At 46.7% G+C, this 24,950-nt stretch overlaps 1 protein-coding gene across 3 annotated transcripts in view; it reads right to left on the bottom strand.

Moving 5' to 3' along the window:
- Dapk1 (death associated protein kinase 1) overlaps nt 1-24,543 on the bottom strand; it is a 150,253-nt gene extending 125,710 nt beyond the window's left edge. For all 3 annotated transcript variants that reach the window (XR_008722758.1, XM_055629232.1, XM_055629231.1), the window contains exons 1-2: nt 24,383-24,543; nt 23,896-24,067 (exon numbers count right to left, since the gene is read on the bottom strand). Coding sequence is in view for 2 of the 3 variants with exons in the window: in XM_055629232.1 (XP_055485207.1) it covers nt 23,896-23,957 (62 nt within the window). In the remaining variant the exon portion in view is untranslated. The remainder of the gene's footprint in view (nt 1-23,895; nt 24,068-24,382) is intronic.
- Between the last annotated feature and the right edge of the window lie 407 nt (nt 24,544-24,950).

The following is a 24,950-nucleotide window of genomic DNA, read 5'->3' as shown; positions in this document are numbered from 1 at the left end:
GTGAGCAGGCACTGCTCCTGACAGCTGGAGAGGCATCACACCCTCCTCCACAAACACCTTCATAGCACCTAAAGTAACAGCAGTGACAAGGAGGAGACATATATCAGGAGGAGAAATCACACACAGGAGAGTTTCTCGGAGCTGCATGGGGCATGTGGCAGAGTTCTCTCCTTGGCTCTGTCCGGGACCACTCGTAGTGGTTCCTTCACTCCGGTGGTCTCACTGATATCTTCCTCAGTAAAAGATGTTGTCTGCGATCAAGGATGTCTTCTCCAGGGTCACACGGCCCTTTGCTTCAGCTTTGAGGTCACTAACTGATAATCCAAACACATTTCATCCACAGTCATTCACACTGCAGCCTAGAAGGGGCTTGAGCTTCCGTCTCACTCATTTTGCCATCTTTGCAAAAAAGAAGAAGTGCTTCTGATGGAGCAGTCAGTCCTAGCATCACTGAGCAAGACAGCTGAACAAACTCAGAAGAAGGCTGAGTTTAAGTATGGTTCTTCAGAGGAAGAACACTCAGGAAGACAGACTAGATGATGCACAGTGACAGGGTTCCTAAAGGAAAAGGTATCAGTGTGTTTAGTGTATCAACGGTCTCCTCTCTCAGGCCAAATAGAGACCAGGGTTCAGTCAACTGGTCTTAACAACCCTACTTAGTGTCATTAGTTTAGCATCGGGCTTGCTGCGTGGAAGTCACACCGTCTATGCACAGCTGTCTGAAACACTGTGGGGTGGGATACACATGTGCAATGGGAATGTTTCTAAAACTTAATTTTTCACTTCCAGGTCAGCAGACTGCAACCTTAAAGGAGATTCAGCTATTTCTGCATTCTGGTCAGTAAAGGAGCAGTTGCAAACAAGATTGTTGCCATAAGATCACTTCCCAGACTAGGATTTTCTCCAGCCTTAATGTGTAAGTGCTTAAGATGTCACTTGTTAAAAAGAGCTGTGAAGAATCACACTGGGGAAGTCCCAATAACCCAGCCAGTATCAACTCAAAAAGCAGCTCGGAACTTGGAAAATCTCCAAGAAAAATACAAGGTTGTTGTTTTGAGATACTTGTTAATGGAAGTCAGTACCAACTGTGCATCCACTGAAGCGTCTTTTAAAGGCTTTGGGGATCTTTCTGCAGATCACCCTCCTTAGAGACCTGGACTCAGAAGATATCAAATTCCAGGATGGGAGTACACCTTAGCTGAGGCAAGCTCTATTCTGTGCTCGCTAGAGCTTAGCTGCTGCAGACTGTACCTGTGCTGAACCTGGCCTTCATCGCCAGGCCAGAGAGGAACGGTGATGAAGCAGGAACATTCCTGCAGCACTAAGATGCCACCATGGACTTACGGACCCATCATGCTGCAAGGACCACCATGTGCTAGGTTCTGAGAGGACAGGTTCAGTGCCAAAGACCAATAAGCTCCTTGGGTCTCTCTAACCCATTTTCCATTGCTATTACAAAATACCTGATGCTAGATATAGATTAAGAGATTTCTTCAACTCAGAATTTTTGAAGACCAGAAATCTCAAAATTGGCGGGCCCTCATTGGCTTCACCATCGATAAACATTTCAATATGGTGCATAGCACCATGGTAGGAACACAGGGAAGAGGGAGAAGTTAAATGGAGAGACAGGAAGGAAGAGACCAAGGAAAGACCAGTTAACCCTTCCCCTCTGGAACTAGTCCCTTCCCATGAGGCTTGACCCACTCCTACATGACTCCATCAATCTGTTCATAAAGATGGAGCCCTGTGACCTTATCCACTCCACTGCCTTGATTTATTAACAGATCTAACCACCATGCTAAGGACTAAATATACAAGACATAAACCTGCTGGGGACCACATTCTACTTCATCTGAGACAGACGCACATGTTCCAGAAAATGCAAGCCTTGGTCAAATGGTGACTGCCTTCCACACCCCTAAGGGCTTCTGGAGGTCACTAGGACACCAATACCACATCACCAGAGAGATGCAAGCTGCTAAGGAACACAACAGACACTTTCCTCCCTTAAGTGTAAATTTATGCACCTGGCTTAGCTTTTGGAGAATGCAAATAGGATTTATTTTCATAATCATGGACAACAATAATCAGAGACAACTAACAACACTGTGTACCCTATTTCATCAGTGTCTAGTCTCCTATTAAGGTGCACAAGCTCAGTAGGTCCTGCCCCACTCTGCCTCCCCAGCTAGCAATACAAAGGAGTTTTGCTGTTCTCCAACTGTCTTTGAAGTAGAAAACAGCATAAAGAGATGGTTTAGTTTGGATTCTGCATTTTCGGAGAAATATTCATGTAACATTTCCAAATTTGCTCCACACCAAAGAAGGTCTCTCCCTCATGAGAGAGTGCAACGGAAACCAGTTGAGGATCATAGAATAGAGAAATATCACCAGAACGGTGTACCATGAGTGACACTGGTGCCACCACCTCATCATAAAGAGCACACGCTACATAATTACAAGAGCCACATGATACATAAAACCCTCTGCCCTCAAAAGAGACACTACACACATTTGGTTAATATCAATTATCTAAAAAAACATCCCACCCACCAGTAGTAGGAAACCAAATACCAGTACAGCAATCCCTGCTTACCCACGGAGGGCAAGATGCAGACCTCCAGTGGACATTTGGGGCCTCGGGAGGTCATGGGAGCACCCAGCATTGATTCCGCGCATACTACAGTCTTCTTTTACATACACAGCTAAGATAACTTCATAAGTCAATCTCAGTACAAGATTTAAATAACTAAAAGGAAACAGAATAATTATAACACAATAAATCTCAAAATACTGAAATTTGCTGAGCTTGATCATGGATAAGTGATCATTACCCATCTATAAAAACCTATACCTGTCCCACAGCTGTAAATGGAAAAACTGTGCTCAACAGAATACTATTTAGCAATAAAAAGGTGTGAACTGTGGATATAAGCAGCTGTATACTCAAGCCCGAATGCATTATGCCAGCCAAACTGAAAAAGCATACATGTGATTCTATTTCTAGATCTTTCTAGAAAAAAAAAATACTAGAACAGAAAACTGACAATTACCTGCAAGGGGAGGAGGGGTGGAACCTATACCAGTCTTCTCTGGGAAATACTGTGTGTCAAGGTTGCAGGGTGGAGAGCATGTTACATGATTATATGCATTTATTACAAGTCAGAACTGTGTAGTAGAAAGCATGAATGTTGCTATATATAAGGTACATCTCGGGGCTGCAGAGATGGCTCAGTGGTTAAGAGCTCTGACAGCTCTTACACAGGACCAGGGTTCAGTTCCCAGCACCCACACAGCAACTCACAAGCATCTGTAACTCGAGTTCTAGGGAATCCAATGCCCTCTTCTAGCCTCCATGAACAACAGTAACATACATGGTGAGCAGACATACATGAGAGTAAAACACATTAAATAAAATTTTAATTTTTTTAAAGGGTAGGAAAATTGAGGAATAATCAGGGGAAAAAAAAAGCAAAGGTCAACACGTAATTTAAATAGTTTCTGAACTTTAACATCTTAAAAAACAAATTTACAGCCTCTATATGATCTCACTAACAAAACACTCAGCCATGGAGAGGGCAAGGGGGATGGCTAACTGAGCTCCCCTTAGTGCCCATGCACACAGGCACACTAAGAGGAACTGCCATAAGCAGATCTGGAGGGGGGGGGGTTCTCAGTGCATGCAGGATATAGGCTGGAACACCCCCAGATCTCTAGCTGTGCCCCCACTTTAGAACCACCTCAGGTTATATCTTCTGTCATTCATTTATTCAACTCATTTTATTGATTCACTGTGTCAGGCACAATGAAAAGAGGGTACAGAACATTCTGGAATCCACCCACTCACACACAGAAGGACAGGCTCTCCCACTTCCATGACTTCCTGCTGAGCTTTGAAGGACGTGTGGACTTTGGTGTGCACCACTGAAATAGTCTGGAGTTGGGATGGGTCCCCTATAAATGTGTGCGTATCCTAGGGGGCTGTGAAGACATGGTTCTGGCAGGTAACCCACCCCAGCTCCTTCAGGCTCTGAGAATCTTGAAATTTCAAGGTCTTGTGTGTGTGCCTCCCACCCTTTTCCATGTCAGCTGACAAACCACATAACACTGACACTATGCTGCACCCACTGAGAAAAGCAAGCCCATGCTCAAAGCCGTGGGCTCTTCCCAGGTGTCCTAAAGGATGGAAATCCAAACACCTGGAATGACAGAGGGCCCTGCACCCACACCTCTTCAGGCTCGTCCAGCCTCCTTCAAAGTACTCATCCCTGTAACATAGTGTCTAAGGCAGGACACTCTGTCCCAGGGACTTCATTCTGTTTCACCCACCCCCTCAGTAGACATAGCACACACCATCAGCAGACTTTCACACAGCAACAGAAAGCAAACTAGAACACCGTGTGGAAAAAACAGGAAAACACTTACTCATGACTTCACTGACTTACATATGCATGGAGCAAATTTGGATGGATCCCCAGGAAGAGATAGCCACCAGAGAGCAGAAGGATAGTCTCTTGGAACGGTATCACCTACTTCGATGCAGAAGACGTAAAGAGACCTATCCAAGAACAGGGCTATGAGTCCCTACTTCCTCGTACCAGATTGCTCCGGTTCAGTATGGATGACAACCGTAAAACACTAAGCTGCTGGACAAGAGGCCTTCCCTTTCAAAGATGGGAGATCAAAATTACAGACAGCAAGATAAAGCTAGAAGAAAAGTACCCTGAAAAGATGCTCCTCTCTTCTCTGTGTGCCACTGCCCGAGGCTGACATCCCTGAGATGGTAACGCCATGGCTAGCCCAGTTCTGGATTAGTCCAGTCCCTAGTGCCCTCTTCCCGTCATACGATCCTTGCTTCCCACCAAGCACTGTCCTTCTAGGGCAGGAACCTGAGTTCCCTTAACTAGCTCTGAGTTTCTGCTTACGAGCCTAGCTCCTCTGCCAGCGCCCACCATTCTCTCACTACACACCCCATGCCCCCTCGGGTAGAACCCTTAATAACAGAACCCTTAAGATGTCCTGGGGACTGCTGGTGGCTGGAAAGAGCCAAAAGGGCTGCTTTTCAGGAGTCGGCTGCTGAGTATGACACTGCTGCCCAGGAATGAGTCAGCCATGAGAGGACCATGGAAGCTGAAAGAACAGGTAGAGCCACTGCTGGTGTTACAGCCACAATCAGGCTCAGAGTAACGAATGTACTCCATATGAGGTACAAACCAACAGTGGCCAGTTCTCAGATGTGAAGGCAAAAACTGTTAGGCAAAGAGCTGTCAGGTTCTGTGTCAAACAGTGGTCAGCCATGGGTTGGCGACTAAAATAATATGTAACCACTGTGCACACACTTATATCTCTAGTGTATATCACACTGGTTGAGCATTCATGCATTGCATCTATATAAACAGTACATATACATGTGCGAATCTACATGAATATATACATGCTTGCACACAGAAGTGGGCTACTCCTTACCAGACATGCTAACAAGTGTAATGGCTTTAAGTTGCCTATTTGAAGGGAGGGATGGATTTTCAAATATTCATATGAGTTTTCCTTGCTAGAGAAGTTAATTAAGATCACAGGAAATATGAGATATTTTTGTGTTTTTAGATGTGAGACTTTCATTTCAAACTCTACTCCCTTTATACCTAACTTCTTTGATGTCTGTTTTCCTGATCTACAAAAGCACAAAATCACCACCAGCAGCAAGGGTCAAAAAGAGGCTAAATAAGCCACATGATTATTACCAATATTTTAATCCTCTCCTCCCCCCCCCCCCCAATTATCTGTAAACACTTTCTCCCAGCCAAGTTTTCCTGTGCTGTGGCCTTCAGGCAGCTGTGTCTTCCTGTCTTCCACCCTTTCACCATCACGGGAAGAGATGAGAAGAGCTGCATGGGGCTGGAAAGTGCTATGTCCCCTGCTGTCTTGGTCCATCTTCCCAGATCCTTCCACAGCCTCACAGCAGACACTTCCTTCCCTCCTCCCTGGGAGCCTGCAAGGCTAATTCACACCTTGTCATGCTGGTAAACGCCCAAATTCTAAGTACCAGATTTCCCCAGCTCCTCAGGCTCAGGATCCTACTGCAAAGCTCTTCTCCCTGGATGCATCTTCGGGCGTGTCCCAAAGAGTGCCTCAGTCCAAATTACATCTTATGCTTTCAAAACCCACCAGACACCTGTCTACATGTGGTAGAATCAATTAAAATTTACCCGGAAGAAATCCACTCAGTACTAAGATCTTCCTTTTGACACCTCAGCTTCAAACATCCTTAAAAATAGCAGCGTGATTTGACAGGACTGTGGGGCTGGCTAACAGCTGTGAGATCTCAGCGCACATGGGCTCACCAACATGTTCCCTGCCTCATCTTTGAACCTGAAGATATCCAGCAAGCAGATGCTGAGGAGAGGCGTGACCACAGATGTGTGGCACATGCATGTCAGAACAAGAAGCAATAACAGCAGGGTTGAGACACTGATTCTGACCAGGCTTGCCTCCTCTGTAGGACTTGGGATTTAAATGGTAACAAAGGCAAGTGTGTTTCGGAGATCCTAGGGAAGAATTCACCCATTGCCTGAACCACCCTCTAGGCTGTCAGCAAAGCTGAGGGCTCACCAGCTCGTGCCCTCACAGATGGTCTGAGCAGGGAAACATGTACAAACATCTCATGCTTTTGTAATTTGTTTCCAGAAATGACTTCATTGCACAGCTCAGGCTGGCCTGATTAACTGAGGACTGGTACTCTGGTATTGGTACTCTACCATGCACATTCTGTGGAACTTCTGTGATTACAGGCAGCATCCTTAGATTCAGGCAATCTCAGGTCATATGTGACCTGTAATCAGGTCTATAACAGCCACATCTACACCAAACATGTGCAGACTTCTTTCCCAATCACTGTTTCCTAGACAATGCAGTATAAGACAAATTTTCATAACATTAGCTATTAGCAGTAGCCTAGACATGATTTCAGGTACATAGGAAGATGTGCATTCAATATGAAGTATCTGCCCACAGTGTTGGAGATTTGAATGTCCATGAGCTTTATTATTTGTAGGGGTTCCTTGAACCAACCCATGTGAACACTTTGGGACATCTGCATGTAGCATGTTTTCTTTATCTGTGCATGCATTCACAGGCGCTAGGTTCATCCTGTTATTTTGGCTACATGGATGTTACAGTGAAGGGTGAGCACTCACGGTGAGACTGGACATGGTCACTCTGCTTTAAACAGTCCTAGGAATCATCACAGCACTGATGAGGCTATAACAGGAGGGTCAGAGATTCAAGGTCACCCTGGATTACACAGCGCAATCCTGTCTCAAAAACCAAAACAAACAACAAACATAAAGAGCTATGGCTTCGGTCTCTCAGTTCTGAATTTCCTGATTATATCAATTACCAGAGCTGACTGTCAATCTGCTACTTCTGAAGTGTCTCTCCTTCCAGGAGACTGGAAACAAATGGCCTGTGACTCCTCCAGGGTACTGCCACCATCCTGACAGGCCCGGAGAGACTCTAAAGAGGCACTGTGTCCTCCTTGGCTATCAGACTATTGAGACAATGGACCCCAAGAAATCGAAATTTCCCCAGGAACCTCATGTGCCAAGAAGCTCAAGCCATGGGGTTCCATTACCTCCCTCAACAGTATTTACAGCTTGTCAGCCAGCCTTAAAGGAGACTGTCTTTAGACAATGGTGATAAGCTCTTAAGACCACAACTTGACCCAGTGTGATTTTCTGCTGAAACCTACACCTTATGTCGGCCCTCCCCACAGCAAGACTTGGGGCAGGGGGGTCACAGGACCTCTTTGTCCCCCTTCCTAAAACAGTCATGTTGAACAGACCTCCATTTTCTGCTCTTCATTATCACTGGCTTATTCAATTGGCTTAGTGAGGCTGGGTGGCCCAACCTAGCATCTAAGAGCTGCCAGGGCTCATGTTCTGGTCACACACAAATGCATGTGCACAAGAGAGTGGAGCGTGAGACTTGGAGGAGCATGGCAACGCATGCTTGCCCTGGGAGGACACTTGTTTGATGCTCAGGAATGACTGTGTGCAGGACAGGAAATACAAACCCAGTACGTCAGAAGCAGAGAGGGGTTCAGGGTATCAACGTACAGATACCTAACACCTGCCCCACCAGAAGGAAGGACAACAAAGCAAGGCCATCATCACTTCCCTATTATAACTGGTGAACGCCCTTTCCTGCTTTTTCTCCCTGTCTGTCCACCCTCCTCCACCCATCTATCTGTTCTTCCCTTTTCCCTGTACCAGGCACCACCCTGTTCCCTGTGGAGGCTTCCTGTTATGTCCAGCTGGAGGGAGGTACAGACAGGGTCAAGATAGAGACAGATGATGATATCTCTTCCCCAAAGGCGCATGTGCTGGTGGCCCTAGCTCAACATAGACATGGCATGGATTCCCTGTGCTGCCAGAAAGTGCAGTTCGCCTTCCCAAACTTCTGGACCTCAGGGAAAAGCCAGTTTCTCACAGTAGCCTCCTTCCCTTTAGCAGTCTTCCACATTTGTCCCAGACCTTTAAGCCCCTGACACCTCCCAACTGTCCCTAACCCACTTCCATAGAAAGTGCCTTCCAGGGTTTTCTCAGTAGATCTGAAACAAGTGCCAGACCCCAGGGGTCAGCCAGCAGAAAGCATACTTCATTCCTCCTGCCAGAGGCCCTCAGAGTTGAGCTCCCCTTTAAAAGCTCCCCTATGGGGGGCAGCCGAGGAAATAATGAGGCTACATGGGGCTCCCCATGGTTACCCCATCCTTCATGCTGCAGAGGCAAAAAGCAAAGAGTTATCCAGCTTTGACTGAACTGGGAATCAGTGTGAACAACAGCAACCAGCCCACAGATATGTAGGTTAAAGGCAGTCATGAAAATCAGTGCAATGTGCCCCACTCTAGAGACCACAAGTTGGACCAAGGACAGCCAGGGAAAAACCAGGCAGCCCCGGCAAGGGCTCAGACTTCAGAGGCACACCTGCACTTGCAGGGAGCCCACCCTGTGGCCTTGCTCGGAGCTGGCAGCATGCAACGAGCGCTGGACACACTTAGGTTTTGCTCAGGACCCAGTGGAGATAGAGTGAGGCCACAGATCCCAACCAACTTCCACACAAGCACAAAGGCAGACCCTGGAGCCTGTTAAGCCAGTGGTGAGCTTGGCTAGCATCCAGTGACAAGAGGCCAGTTCATCCACATCCCTTCTCATGCAAGGAGGAGCTGCTGGCTGCGGTACTCCTCAAAGAATGAGAGCTAAGCACCTGGGGCCATGAGGAGCAGAGGTACTGCTGACACTGTGGGGACAGAGAACAGCCACAGGTGTCCAGACACAGGTCCTCTGTGCACCACTCCAACCAGAGTTGAAACAGAGGCCATGGAGCCCCGAACCCTTAAAATAGTTATCACCACAGAAAAAGTTTGCCAAGACTGAAACAGAAGACACCAAGAGGCACTGATCTACAGGATTCAACTAAGCTGATACCTAGAAAGATGCTCCTGATAGATGCCCTGATAGCTAAACTAAATATATTACTCTAGACAACGGTACTCCCTTACTTTGTGCCTTCTCACCCAGAAGAGAAAACCATCATGACCCTCCCATACACAGAGTGCTAGGTGCCTTCCTGATGAGGGTGTGTCATTTCCACAGTCAAAGCTGAGCTGTCACTAAGGTAATCCCAACTCTGATTCCCCAGACATTTGTGAATTGTCAGAGCACAGCGATTCTCTCCCAATGGCATGTTAGGCCTCCAGACATTGTACTGGGCAGTTGCTGTCTCGCTCTGATTTAATTCTCCGGCCTCTTATTTGTGTCTGTCCCACTTAATCCCACGGACTATGGTGCACCCAGCAGTTGCCATGACCTTCCATTCCTTCTAATCACTCATTCAAATACTGAGTGAGGCCCATTCCAGGCCAGTGCATGGGTGGAAGTGACAACAGGAAAAAGACACAGACCTGAACTGCAGACGCTTCTCGTCTTAAAGAAGAGAGAGGAGCTTTTGACATTCTCACACAGATATAATTGATGGTAACACTCTGCTTACGACAGTCAAGTTTTTGTTTTGTTTTGTTTTGTTTTGTTTTGTTTTGTTTTGTTTTGTTTTTGTGATATGCTCTTAGTAATGTTTACAAAAATCTACTCGGAGATTTGGTTTATCCTTTTACTAAATAAGACATTTACAGTTTGTGCTGTGTTTCTCTAAATGCCAAATAAATGTCTAAAAGATAGGAGGAAAAACAGTTACAAAGAATCAGTTATTTCTACTTGAGACATTCCAAACAGATTATATAAGGCTCATAAAACTTACTTTGCTGGACCAATACGTAAATCTATATAAACCTAATCTACTATACAAAATTTCATTGTGCCTATGATCGTCAATCTTCTACACTGATAGTTAAGTAAAAACCCGCCACTGATTGTGGGTCCCCCACAATAAACTCCTGGAGAGCAAAGACAACAGATTTCACTGATTCAAAGGAGACCCCCTCCAGCCTAAAAAAGGACTTTACTTTCAGATTTCAAAAACCTGTCATGTTTAAAGGATGCCTAAAATTTTGCTCAACATACACCTAAATGATAAGAGAATGTCCTTGAGTTGGTACAAGTAAAGATGGTTCCATGAAGTTATTTCAATCAAGTTTTTTATACATCTGTTTATTTGCCCACAATCCCTGCCTTGTTTAAGCCATGTTTCCACATTTGAAAAGATTCATGTGTGTGTTGGATTAGGTTGAAGAGCCCTCTCCTCCCTTGAAGAGGATCCAGGTTTGGTGCACTCATGTTGAGCTTCTCAGTCTGCTGTAACTCCAGCACTGGGGCTGGGCATCTGCATGCATGTCCCTCCCCAAACACAGGCACACAGAGACAAACAATTAAAAGTAATTAAAACAGAATCAAATATTCAAATGTTTCCAGATTTACATGTTATCACTGTCTTTGTAAAAGAATATTATTCAGTGTAACTTGGATGAAAGAGATGGAACTCCAAATTAACACACATACACACACACACTCACGCACACATGCACCCTTCCATTTGGGATTGCTTGCACTTTAATCCATAGATAGGTCTCTCTTTAATCTGCATGATGATCCAGGTCACTGTCCAACATGCTACTTGTACTTAATTTTATACTCCTGATGGGTAACACAAATGCCAGCATTTGGCCTTGAGGCCCTCTCCAGCTTAGAAGGTGGACTTTGTCAACACCCACAAAACCTTGTGCCTCCTCCTCTACCTCCTTTTTTCGTAAAAAATCATTCCTGATTCTTTTTTTTTTTAAATAAACAAAAGGCAGGAATGTAAGAATGTAGAATCCAGGGCTCAGTGGCAGCTCAGGCTGGAACACCTGCAGAAGCCCTGACTGACAGGCACCCTACGGAGACATTGTCTGTGAATCTCTAAATAGCAGACCTCCTGGTACCAAGCTCTCTCACCTGGGAGGTTCTGGGGGCCACACATGCAACTCCCTACCCTCTTCCCTGCCTTGTGCCTAGGAATCAGCCCACTGCACACGGCATTGTAACCCTCCCCCACTCTCAGAGAAGGTAAGAGCATCCATTTCTGTCCTGAGAGCCACTCTGATGAGCAGTAGCCGCAGTCTGCCTCTGGGGCAGGGGTCTGAACTCTCCTCAGAGACTATTCCATGCTGTCACTTAACTGTAAAAACTCTCCTACTGAACTCCAAACCCTTCAAAAATCCATCCCAGTATCCCTCCTTGAACCCCTCATCTAAGACCCCTCAACCAAGATACTACACCAATGATGAGCACAGAGAAAGAAAAGCAGACTCCAACTTTGCCACTCCGGCAGGGGGAATAGCAAGAGGATTCTGGGCTTGGAGAAAACAAGGAGATGAAGACCCACGAATGGCATCACTAGAGACAACTTGGAGCTGACAGCTGGGATCGTGAGCCGCACTCCTCACCATCTTCTACACACTGGGTACCAGGAGTTGCTTCTGCCATGCCATAAGGTCCACAGGATGGATCACCTCTCTGTTTTGTTTCTCTTTTTTGCTCTGCGGGTTGGATTTGCAGTGCTGGGTGACTAAATGATAGATAAGGGTTTTAAAACTGAACCTGGCTCATTTTCAGAGGCCCAGTTTTCTCAGCTGTAAAATTTCAGGCTCCTTGTGTCCTTCCTTCACATCTTAACTCCAGTTTCTTGCAAGGGATAGGTAGACAGAGACACACTCTGTATGCTCCTGGACTCACCAGTGTACATATGGAAGGAAGCTGGATGAACGGATGAGGAAAAAATGGGGAAATACTCAAATCCTTCAAATCAGAATGTCTAGACCAGAATAAAAATATCTTCACCTTTCCTTATCTCATTTTAAAATACATTTATTTTGTGTGTGTCTAGGTGTTATGCCTGGCTATATGCCTGTGCACAAGGTGTGTGTTTAGTGCCCACAGCAGCCAGAAGGGGAGGTCAGATCCCTTGGAACTGGAGTTACAGATGATTGCAAGCCACCAGGTGGGTGCTGGGAACTGAACCCAGATCCTCTGCAAGAGCAGCCAGTGCTTTTAACCACTGAGCCATCTCTCTTGCCCTGAATAGCACGCTGTTATAAACTAAAGATAGCTATGCACTAGGCCTCTGAAGAAGGAAGAATTCCTTAAAGCTGCCTATCCATCAGCAGCCATGTCCCTAGACAAGCCATATGCTACTTCAGGGCATTCACAGGGACAGCTACTCAGCAGCAGCAGTGGGTACTGCCCAGCAGCTGGCAGTGCCTGGCCATTAGGCCGATCTGAACAATTCAGCCTTTCAGCCACCAACCTAATGGACTTTTCTTGGCAAAGGCTGATCTCACTTGGCCAAGTACCCATTTTCACATCTCAAATCAGACATGTCAAGAATGAATGGAGCCTCCGGGTCTGCCCTGTGTCTTGCTTTCTGTAGTTGGCTCGTCTTGGTCAGGGACTGCAGACCCTCATCTCAGACTCTCCTCTGCGTAAAGATCCGCAACAGAAATCAATCCAGTCTCCCTTCATCAAACTCCTTGTGTTGTATCTAGTCACTTCAGCTGGCTTTTAAAATTAAATGCAAGCTAGAAAAACGATATGTACTTTAGAGAAAAATGCCACATTAAGCTAGGCAGTGGTGGCACATGCCTTTAATCCCAGCACTCAGGAGGCAGAGGCAAACAGATCTCTGACATTAAAACGTGAATTTAGATGCTAACACACAGTCTTGAGGTCACCAGGTCACAGGGCAGGCCCAGGAACCATTCTTACCAAGCAGTGGTTCCTGGCTGAAGGAAGAAGCCCTCCTCCCCCTCCTCCCTCTGTCCCCTGCCCTTTCACTTTGTTTCCCTTTGTAGCAGCCCTTTTCTTCTTAGTTGAGCCTCCTGACCCTGAAGTGGCTCCTGTTCTTTCCTTGTATGGTCTGAGTGGACTGTCAACCATATTCCTTAAGGTCTACCTCCAGTAGTCAGCTTTCAAATGCCCAGCCAGTAACTGTTCCAAAAACCACCAGCACACTACAAAAGCACTCAGGGAAAGCCAAGGGGGCCCAGCCCAGGAAATAGGAGCAGACAGCACAGTGGGGACAGAGTCATGTAGAAACTGGATCAGGTAAATGAGGCTGACACCAGAAGGAACCCACCCAGGAAGCTGAGCCAAAGAGGCAGAAAGAAGTAGAGATAGGAATGAGCAAGGATGATGGGGAAACCCTGGCCACAGCAGTCAGGAGCTGAGACCAGAATCTGAGTATGCAAATGAGTAAGGAAGACAGGGGACCCAGAAATACAAACAGACCGAAAACAAGTTTACAATTGTTCAATTACTCCCTCAGCTGTCTCTGAGTTGAGGTCTCACTTGCTGGTCTGGAGTTCACAGGTAGACCAGGTTGGCCTTGAACTTACAGAGCTCCTCGAGCCTCTTCCTCCAGAGTGCTGGAATTAAAGATGTGCACCACATCTTTGTTCTGGAGCTTATTCAGACCTATCACAGTGCCAGACACCTTACAGAGAACACAACATTGCTGCAGGAGCCTTAGGAAGGCATAGAGACCATTCTCATTTCATAAAAGAGAAACGGAGTCTCAGAGAAAGTGTTATCTGTGTGGGACCGATGCACTGAAAAGTCAGAGGTGCGGTCCCCTCCACAACTCACTGACGCTGGATTCCCAGTGCACAGAACAGGATATGCAGAGCATCTTGGGAAGGGTTATGAATGGATTAATGTCATTAGCCTAGGAGTAGATTAATTATCCCCAGGGTAAGCTGCTAAGAGTGAGTTCAGCTCTTTTAACATTCTCTTTCTCACTTTCTTTACCCTTTCACCCTTCTCCACGAGATGACAAGGCACAAGTGTACTCTGAGGACACAGGCACCATGCTCTCAGATTCTATCTTCCAAAACTGTGAGCCAAGTAAACTTTGTTTATAAACAACTCAGCTTGCAGCATTCTGTTACAGCAACAGAAAACAGACTAAGTTTTGAAGCCTTGAACCACACTCTCATGTCCAGTTATGAACCTGTGCAGGCAGAGGCAGAGAAGCAAACACCACTGTGCCCTCAGTCCTGATTAATACATTCTCCTCATCAGAAAACTCACAATCTGTAGGCAGGGGAGGCCACCCAGGATTAGCTTGCACAAAAGTCACATGTGCAAGCTAAATGTAAAAGAATACCAAGTGGACCATGACCCTATCCAAACTATTAAAGGACACCTCATGCAGATCATCTCCCAGCCAGCTGTGAGGCTTGTGGGGTCCCCAGCAGGATATGGTAGAATACTTACCTGGCATGCAGGAGGCCCTATTCAGTATCCCCCAAACACAGTGCTTGCCAAGCACTACAAAGAAGGGTTCATGATAACTGGAAATAGTCTTACAATGGCATATAATAATAAGGACCCAGACCAAACCAATTGTCTTCACTTCCTGTCCTGGAGCATGAAGCTTCAGTTCCACAGTTCACTACCACAGAGGAGAGCAGAGGCCGATAAACTACATCAGCCTTGTGCCAAGTCACTTCCTCTCCCAGTCACCTCAGAGAGCTGCACCTCTCAGGGACAGCATGGCAGTATTGGGAGCAGAGCCCTATCTGTTCTAATGGGAGGCTCTACAAGCCTTTCTGCCCAGCACACTGATCTCAGTGAGAATCACCAGGAGCCCCTGCACACCTAGACAGCCGAGGCAGAGAAGAGGAAAGGACCCCTCTGCCAGCTGGAGGGGCACCGAAACCACCCCACTGGTTTTCAGGAAACACAAGAACCACAGAGCTATGAGTTTCTGACCTGTCTGACAGCAGTGCACAACTAATTGTAGACACTCAGAGAAGCAATACCTTATAAAGTGTGTGTGTGTGTGTGTGTGTGTATGTGTGTGTGTGTATGTGTACAATGCCTGCAAATATGGTGTACACATGTTTGTGTGTATGTACAGGAGTACCTGCATGTGGAGGCCTGAGATCTGAGATTGACATTGGGTATATTCTTCAACTTCTCCCTTCACATTTTTTGAGACAGGGCTTCTTACTAACCCTGAGGTTCACTGGTTCTGCTGGACTAACTGGCCAGTAAGCTTGAGGGATCCTACTGTCTCCAACTCTACAGTGCTGGAATTACAGGCACATAACCTGTTGTCTCAGCTTCTACTTGGGTCCTGGGGATCTGAACTCAGGTCCCCATGCTTACCCAGTGAACACTTTACCAACTGACTCACCTCCCTGGGCTGGAACAACTTTCTACATCCCAGTCCAGATGTACAGAGGAACCCTCTGGCAAGCTGATTTCCATCTGATTGATGGATCAATAAAATACTACAAGTTGAGTGTCCCCTATGTGTCTCCTCTCTTGAGGCTGGAAATGTACCAGATGTCACAGATGTTTTAGACTTTGGAATGTTTGATGAACTCTCCAAAATGACACTTTATGAGCATTGTGTCCACCGTCAAATACTTGGGATTCTTGAACACTAGATTTTACATCTTCAGACCATGGAGGTTCAATTGCAGTTTGCACCTGTTGGCTCACAGATTTCTAGGGCAGCATCTGTGGCACCACATGTGAATTCAGCTCTTACTGTAGCCATCATCTGTTAAGTCTGTCTTCTACAGGATGCACATACATTCTGTACCTACGGCTTCTGTAAAGCAGCAGGCTTAATTCCATTCCTCTCCCAGAAACACACACTCCTGCTACTCAGTACAAACCACAGGGGAGGGGAGGGATAAGGAGCCTGAGGTGAGTTGGGGAGAGATGTACATAAAAAGAGAGATGAGGGGATGAGCTGTACAGAAGAGACAATGAGACACAGATCCTCTCAAAGGAGGATGGAATCAGAACTGAGCCAATATCAACACTGATCTCTTCATTCTCCCCAGCAGAACTCACTGCTTTTTTTTTTCCTTCTGTCACTCAGACAGTACAAACCTTGCCTCCTGTGTGGCTGGGCCACAGACGGACCTCTGAGTTGCTAAGCAGATAGACAGGAAGCTCAGAGAAAACTCTAACCCTCCTCAGGACAGGACAAAAGAAAGGCACTGATTATTATTCTCTTTCAACTTTATCAACTGGAAAATCCAACACTGCAAGCCAAGCATAGGAGATTGTCATAATATCTAAAACAGTCTGGAAATTTTTATACTAATAAGCACAAGATATGGCCAGGGTTGTGGTGCTTGCCTTTAATCCTAGCTAGCACTCAGGAGGCAGGGGCAGGCAGTTTGAGTTCATCCTGGTCTACAAAGTGAGTTCTAGGCCACCCAGGATTACAAGGTGAAACCCTGTGTTAAGTTTTAAAAAGTAAAGATGGAGACTGGGGAGATGTCTCCATCAGTAAAGTGTTGGCATTCAAGCACTAGGAGCTCAGTTCAGGCCCCAGCACCTAGCTACACATGGCAGTAGACACTTATAAAACAAGATAAAACTAGCGCTTGGGAGATAGGGACATGTGGATAGATCCCAAGCCAGCCAGCCAGTATAGCCATCAACTCCAAGTCCCTGCAAGAGATCCTGTCCCCAAACACAAGGTGGACAGCTCCTAAAGAATGACCCGTGGCCTCCAACAGCAAGCACACACTCATGTACCTTCACCCACATAAGCATGCACACATACACCCAAAACCAAGAGTAAAAGGTGGGTCGGGGGTGTGGTTCAGTGTAATAACCCAAAGCCCAGGACTCATTCTCTAGTACCTCAAAAAAATAAAAATAAAAAGTAGAAAAATTACTAACAGAAATACTCAACAACGGAAATCTGCTCATTCTTGCAAGTGAAAATACAGAGTTTAAGAGACTCTTTTCCAAAATGACTAGGACCCTAACTAAGAGTTCAGGATTTCTTTGTTGTTGTTGTTTTTCTTTTATTTTCAGATTTTAGAAGACTTGCGTGTACATAAAGAGTTAGTTTAGTGAAGAAACCCAAGTCTAAATGTACAATTCACTTGTTTCATTCACACCTTATCCAAGTACCCTGAAATAATGGGGGTGATGTGTGCATGATACATGCACAGGGTGTGTGCTTGCTTAAGTTTCCATGGGGATCAGAGAAGGACACTGGTGTCTGTTCCATCCATGTCTATCTATTCCCTTGAGACCATGTCTCTGGCTAAACTGGAACTAAGCTTAAAGTCAGCAAGCACCAGAGATGCTCGCCCTGAGCCCAGCACCGGGGCTATAAGACCACACCTTTTGGTTTTTTCTAAGATGCAAGTCATGGAAGGTTCTTTATTGTTATTTAAATCATTTTAGTAGAAGGACAGAAAATCAAATGATAACTTTCCGTTGTCCATCCTATCCTAACTCTCACTTATAGGAATGTACTTAGAATATCCAGAAAGGAACATGAAGACTTCTTACTAATAAAACATTGCTATGCAACCTCCTTGGAGGCCAAGAGGAGATGCACTTTGCTCTGCTGAGTTATCCCAGAAAAGTAAAAGCATGTCAGTTGAAAGTCACCTTCCCCATAAAATCCCAAATAAGCATGATGAGTTCTGAGCTAGAATGACCACAGAGGCAGACCCACAGCATGAGACCAGAGTCTTCCACACACACCACGGTACTGAGAAATTAAAATATAACCTAAGAGTTTCGTCAAGTTTCTAAAATAGTAAACTATTATCTTGGGGACTTGACTGAACCTTGCGTTGTGTGATGGTGCCACTTGTAACTGCAGAGCACAAGGCACAGGAGAAAGATTAGCTGGTTGGAGCATCCTTAGACCTGAGGGTGCACTCACATTCAGAAAGGCGGCTACAGCCAGGGCTAGCTTTGGCAGGCTTCTGTGAAAACCTTCTGTGAAGTGGATGCTGTTGCACTTTGAAGCTGAAACATCCCCCACAGACTGAAGAACTTTTAGGAGGTTAACCGAAGGAAGTGGTCACTAGGGGTGGGGCTTCAAAGGCTACACACACCCTGGCCTGTAGCTGCAGCCTAGACCACTGCTTCCTTATCCACCACTACCTGGATAGGGCTGTCATGCTTTCCCCACTACCTTGCACTGACATTCTCTGCCATGCCTTCCTTCCCTGCCATGGCAGGCTGAAACTTACAAAAACCCCATATGTGTTTTCATCAAGTACTCTGCCCCAGGAAGGCCATCGTAACCCACACATTCAACCATCCTCTGCGCTGTGTCTGCTGGGGTCCACAGACAAACAGAGCTGTCCAAGATACCGCTCTCAGATGCCAACCTTACTGGTTCTGGGAAGGGGGTGCTCACCACAGCATAAACATTATTGACGATAGCTTGGGCCTGGACCAGGGTCCTCAGATGGGCTCTTGTCACCTACCAACTCGCTGTCTTAGGAAAGACACTGTGACTGTGACCAAACACACTAACAGAAGCAAGGATGCTAAACGCCCAGGCTTTCTCCACATGCAGTCCCTGTGGCATCAGGTTGCCTAAGGATAAGGGAAGCCACCTGTGTCCACTGAGGACATGCTTTCTTGTGTCTTTTGATCAGAAATGCACCCCTACGACACCATGGTTAGGTTCGGTATACATAGCAACTGGCTCAGAATTAAGGATACATTTCCTTGCTGAGTCAGTCAATATAATCTTGACTTTGTCTCCCTGCACCCCAGTCTCCCATCCCTGACACTCCAGCTAAGGAGTTATCACCCACCTCTCCCTGCGAGACCTGGAGGAAAATAGTCCATGCCCTGAAACAGTGACAACTGCTGGGAGGCAGAGGACACAGAGCAAGAACTAATGAATGTCCCCTTTCCTGGTAAAACACAGTTGGCTCCTGTAATGAATCTGAGCACCCCTCAGTGTTCCTGGATTTCCTGGGGCATGTCAGCACAACTGACCCATCAGGTTCCTAGAGGCAAGATAAAATGCATGCCCAGAGTGGAAGAGCATGCATGCAGGCGCAGGAAGTCAGTGCCACAGACTCTGCTGCACATGGGCTTTGCTGCTAGCCACACTGAACCACTGTGACTAAACACTGAACAGAAGCAAGGATGCTAAACACACAGGCCCTGACCCAGAACACAAACTGCCCTCACTAATACCATCAGCCTCATGTCTGCCTTCTACAGCCTTCCCACTATTTCCTACTTTCAATTAAAATACCTATGGATTTTATGCCAAATGGGGAAGGTAATAAATCTGAATTATAAGCCTCTAACCACCATCCAAGCTGAAGTGAAATACTTAATGCTCCACTCTATTTGTTTTGCTTAAAACTGATCTCACTCTTGGAAGTTTGGGCAGCTATGCTCCTCACTGTTGGGAGAGGGGGTGGGAGAGCAGAGAATGAAAATGTGAAGGTTTCATTTTCATGAGCTGCAGCTTCGACATCTTCAGTGCCTATCTTACTATCCTGTCCTGATCACCACTTACTGAAGGCCCAATCACCACACATTTGCTGAGCATCTACTAAGTACCATCCCTGTAATTCAGCACTAAGAATGAAAACATGATGAGGAAGTCCAAGCTCATTGCTACCTAGGGAATCAAGCAGGCTATTGCTGTGCAGGGTGGCACCTGCTGTGATACAGAAAACAGGTTATTAAGTGAACATTATGCGGTGACTATGTGTCATAATCCAGGGCCACTGCCTCTAATTCACCTAAGACCCTATAAATAAAGGTGAACCAAGAGAAGCCCACTCTGTATTAGCAGCGGCAACTGCCATCCACACTTTCAGCCCACTCCATTCTGCTGCCCTGCTAGCTCCATTGACCTGTGTCTTCAGCACACCACATATCCTATAGAAAAAAGGACCACAGTGACACTGGACCACAGAGCATTCCCAAAAAGAACTCCCAAGAAAGCTGCAAGGATCACGGTGAACAGTAATGTAAAACGCAGGGGTCCTGATGCTGCAAAAAGTCATCCATCTGGCTTCTGTAACCATAGAGGGGCTGCAGAGTTACTGCAGGGATGAGGAGTGCTTGCTGTACAATCCAGGGGTCCTGGAGTTCAAATCCCAGCATTCATACAAGTCAGGCATCCCACACACTCCTGCAGCTCACTCCAGCTCTGAAAAGAAAAGTGGAGGAAGGAGACTAGCTGAGGCTTGCTGGCTGCTAGACTACCTAAGAAAATGTGAGCCCCAGGTTCAGGGAAAGAGCCTGCTTTAAAGGAACAGGCAAAGAGTGGAAAAGGAAGGCACCTGATGTTCTCCCTGGACTCCACACATGTGCACAGGTGAACACACCTGCACACATACCTGCAAACATGCACACACTTCAATAACTGTTAAAAGTTATCATGAAAGAGTTACTATGCAAATGGACTTCAGTAAAACCAAGTAAGATCAGACCATGAAACAAAGACAGGGCCAGTCCCTCAGCAAAGCAGTGGTTATGGAGGTGCCCAGGAAACTCACAGTCAAGCTTAGTGATGGCCAAGAGTATAACCAGGGCAAGTGGTGGGCAAGCCAGCAAGCAGCTGCCCAGTATTCCAACTGAGAAAAGATGCCAGGATATACTGGGCTATTAAAACGACCTAACATAATAGCAGCTAAAAGGTGCTCTCGTCAGAACTCCACTTGGGGAGGACTGTATGACATGGAAGAAGCATTATGTTCAGTGTCTTAGGAGATGGGTAGAAATGGTAGACCAGCCTCCTCAAGTTAGCACTGAAGGGTACCAAAATCTTATAAAGAAAATGCCTCCCCTCCCCTTGCTTCTGTTTGGAGGACAGAGCTCTAGGCCAGAGCTGCATTAATCTGAATCAGAGAAACCAATCACAGTCAGCCACAGAAATGGTCTCTAGCAGGACACTTTTCAAAGAGTGGCCCCTCCTCCAACTGTTAAGTAGATAAGCAATCCTAAGTGGTCCAAGAGCCATCAGCCTGTCTCAGACACTTACCACCCTGGCCAGTCCCACATATAATCTGTTCTTGTTAGGCCTCATGAACTATTTCCACACCTTAAATGACTTAATTTTCACTATTTCTGTGAAATCAGCACTGAGCTTATCAGTGCTGGGAGGTCAAAAAGCCATCACATTGCAAAGTTGGGTTTTGGTCTAGTCATATCTGTCCAGTGGTTGGTCTCATCTGTCACTCCTATAAAAACCTGGTAGTTTTAAAGTTCTCAGCAGTCAACAAGTTTTGGGCAATATACAGATACACACACACATTCAAAAGCTGTGCTCTCTCAGTTTTTCCATGTAGCGTAACAATAGTGTGTTCTACTTCCCTAAAACTCATCCTTTCTCTTCTAGATAAGGATTCTCTCAGTCCTCTTATGGGATGAGAAGCTGTATTTAAAGGTTACTAAAGAAGGGGCTGGAGAGATGGCTCAGGGGTCGAGTACTTACTGTTCTTCTAGAGGACATGAGTTCAATACTGAACACTCACATCAGGTGGCTCATAGTGCCTGGAACTCCAGCTCTGGAGAATCCAATACCCTTTTCTGCCCTCCATGGGCACCTGCACTTATGTGTCAGACACACAGGCTCATAAATAAACTAAATAAAGTTTTAAACTCTGAATGCAGGTCTGCTCAGAGCTTAGCATCACCCTGCTTCTGGCCACATACCTGCCTGTGAGCCCTTCCCCCCACCAGTCTTCCAGAGACATATGACATCACACATGTCTCATCTTCTCTACCTATGCACCTTACATCAAAGCTTCTTTGACAGAAGTGATAATGCCCAAGACAGAATAAAGCCACAGGATGTGGAAGATCCTTAGAAAAAAGCCACACAGGTGCTTCATCTTTTGCAAAAACACACGCAGCTACCACAATAGACTGGTATATATGTTTTCTTTCTTAAAAATCCCAAACCCAGTTTCTCCACAGTACCTCTCTAAAATTCCTAGGGCACATAAATTATTAAATAAACAACTTGTCAATTAGTTCTTCCTGGAGGAGAGAATAGCTATACACAGAAATGCAGGCAGAGCCAAAATCAAAGCAAAACATCAGTGACAAATGAGCAAGCCACCTCCTTGTCATCACACCCACTCAGTGAAGATCAAAACTCCACTTGTTAACCACAGGGATGCCCCCCCACCTCTTAATGCGTAACTCCACGAAAAGATCTCAAGGGAAACAAAGTCAATGTATTTTGTTCATAAAACAATCATCTCACAAAATTTTTTACCATTTTTACCTTTTTGCAAGATGATTTATAGAATTTGTGAATCTTACAGAAAAAGTATCAAAAACTTTTTTTTAACCCTTTTTATTTTCTAACCCCCGGAAAAATCCCACACACGCTCATCTTGCTGTAAACCACAGGGTGGAGAATGGTTGAATTCCTGTTACATCAAGTGTGTCAGCTGCACACACTCAACCTCAGTCTTAACCATAGTCATGAAATGATGCGAGCTTCCTGAACCTTGCTTTACTCACTTGCTAAGACTTAAGATAACAGTATTCGCTTCCTAAGCACAGGCTCCACAGACGCCTCAAGACTACACCCTACATACACATACACACTCTGAACGGTAACTTTTTAAGATCTTTTCATTCCTGAACTTTTCTGAATTAAAGCTTTAGTTAGACGTCTTTCAAGATCCTTTTAGTTGACAAAGGTGTTGGTCTTTTTTTCTTCTTCTTCTTCTTTCTTAATTTCCTTTCCATGAAGAAAAAAAAAAAAAAGCTTGATAACTTGGTATGAGACCATCGGGTATATATGGAAAAATTAAAATTCCAATACACACACTGTGTGAGTAACTGCAACTATGTTTGTTTATAAATCCTTTTGCCTGCTTTAGTCATAATGCCAATACTCAAATTCCACATGACAAATTTTAAATTTTGAAAAGTATGAATACTGGGCTTTTTGCTCACAAAAAGCAAAGATCACTACACTCGGTGGGCTAATGGAAAGAGACAGCCAGCAGCCGTCAAGTGCTCCCAGAGAAATGGTCTTTGTGCACCTGCATGTTAGTACGCTCTGAATCTAGACAGCAGCCATAAATGACCCCGAAGCCACTACTACCAAGCCAGGAATGAAATTCTGGTTGGAAGAAGTTTCAAAATCCAAGGCCAACATCTGGCCAGTTCCACACCTACCTAACCAATCCCGGCTGGAGCTGCACTGAAAATTGAGGACAAGGGGGGAGTATTAAATTTTTAAACGCCCATTAATTAACTTGTGCTCTCACACACAGGCGGCCCCTCCAATTGTAGTTAGACTTAGTTCTTGCCTCATTGTCTCGGAAGGGGTAAGACTGACCGGAGTTAGTGCACACAATGAAGTGTGTTCTTGACCAAGGGTTCTAATCACACTCTGTGCGAAGTAACTGCACTGTAGGCTGCCTCTCCAACCCTCGGGATCAGGCGGTTTATTCCTGGTCCCTGGCCTTCGCGGGAAGGGCACTGTTTCTCTACCATCCGCATGTCTCAGAGAAGGGCCAGGGAAATGCCTGGTTTAAGGCAGCATCTGTTTACCGCGCACCCTCCTTTTCCCCCCACACACACCCCGCGCGCTTCCGCCACCCCTTCCTGGTACCTGCCCAGTTCCTCGCCGGTGTCGTAGTAGTCGTCCACGTTTTCCTGCCTGAACACAGTCATGATAGACTGTCACGCCTCACCAGAGCCCAGGCCACTCCGGCTCCGCGGCCCGAACCATCCCCACCGCCGCCGCGCGGCTGCGGGCCCCTCATGCACCAAGCCGCGGACCTCTGAAAGAAACGGGGAGAGGAAATGAAACGGCAAGCCCCAAGGAAATCGGGGTCCCCGGGGCTCGGCCCCGATCTCGAGGCCTCCCGCGGGCTGGGACCACGCGCCCTTTGTTAAGCCTGGGCTGGGGGACCCCCACGCCCCGCACTGCCGCGCCCCAGCCCCGTGCCTGCGATCCCCGGGCTCCAGCCTCCGCCTCCAGACGACGAGGGGACAGAGGAGGGAAGGGACACAAAGCGCCCGGCCCGGCCACCTGTTCCCCCGCCCGGCGCGGGGCCGCCCTCCCGCTCCTCCCGCTGCCTGCGGCGGCCACTCACCCGGCCCCGCAGCTCTCGGTCCGTGCGCCCTGAGCCCCGCGGCGGGTCCCGGTCCCGGGCAGCTCCGGGCGGCCTCCGCTCCTCGCCTCGGGCGCAGCTCGGCCCCGCGGGGACGCAGCCTCCACCTCCTCCTAGTCCTCCTCCTCCGCTGCGCTCGCGGCTCCTCCCGGCTCCGCGCTCCCGCCCCGCCGCGCGCACCCCGCACACACCCACTCGCCCGCACTGAGCGCGCGCCCCACCTGTGACTCGGCGCCCGGCTGCCCTCTGCCGCCCGCTTCGAAGAAGCCCGAGGCTTTCGTCCCCGGACTGTGAACCCAACCATCTGCGTGGGCCGGCGGCGTGCTCCGCACCAGGAAAACCACAAAAAAAAAAAAAAAAAAAAAAAAAAGGTTTAAAACATAAATCAGTGGAGACGTCCGCACCCAGATGGAAACGATAGCAAATAAATACCTTATAAATGAGGTCTCTCTGTTCTTCTGCGTTGACAACAAAACCGAAGAGGACAGCAGGGGCCTCATCAGAGGGGGCGTCTCCGCGACAGATGTTTTGAGCTGAAGCGAAGGCAAGG

The sequence above is a fragment of the Psammomys obesus genome, unplaced genomic scaffold (assembly GCF_907164565.1).
Source record: "Psammomys obesus unplaced genomic scaffold, mPsaObe1.curated_primary_1811, whole genome shotgun sequence".
NCBI classification, from domain to species: Eukaryota; Metazoa; Chordata; class Mammalia; order Rodentia; family Muridae; genus Psammomys; species Psammomys obesus.
Note: the sequence above shows the minus strand (reverse complement) of the source record. Positions and strands in the feature narration are given on the sequence as shown.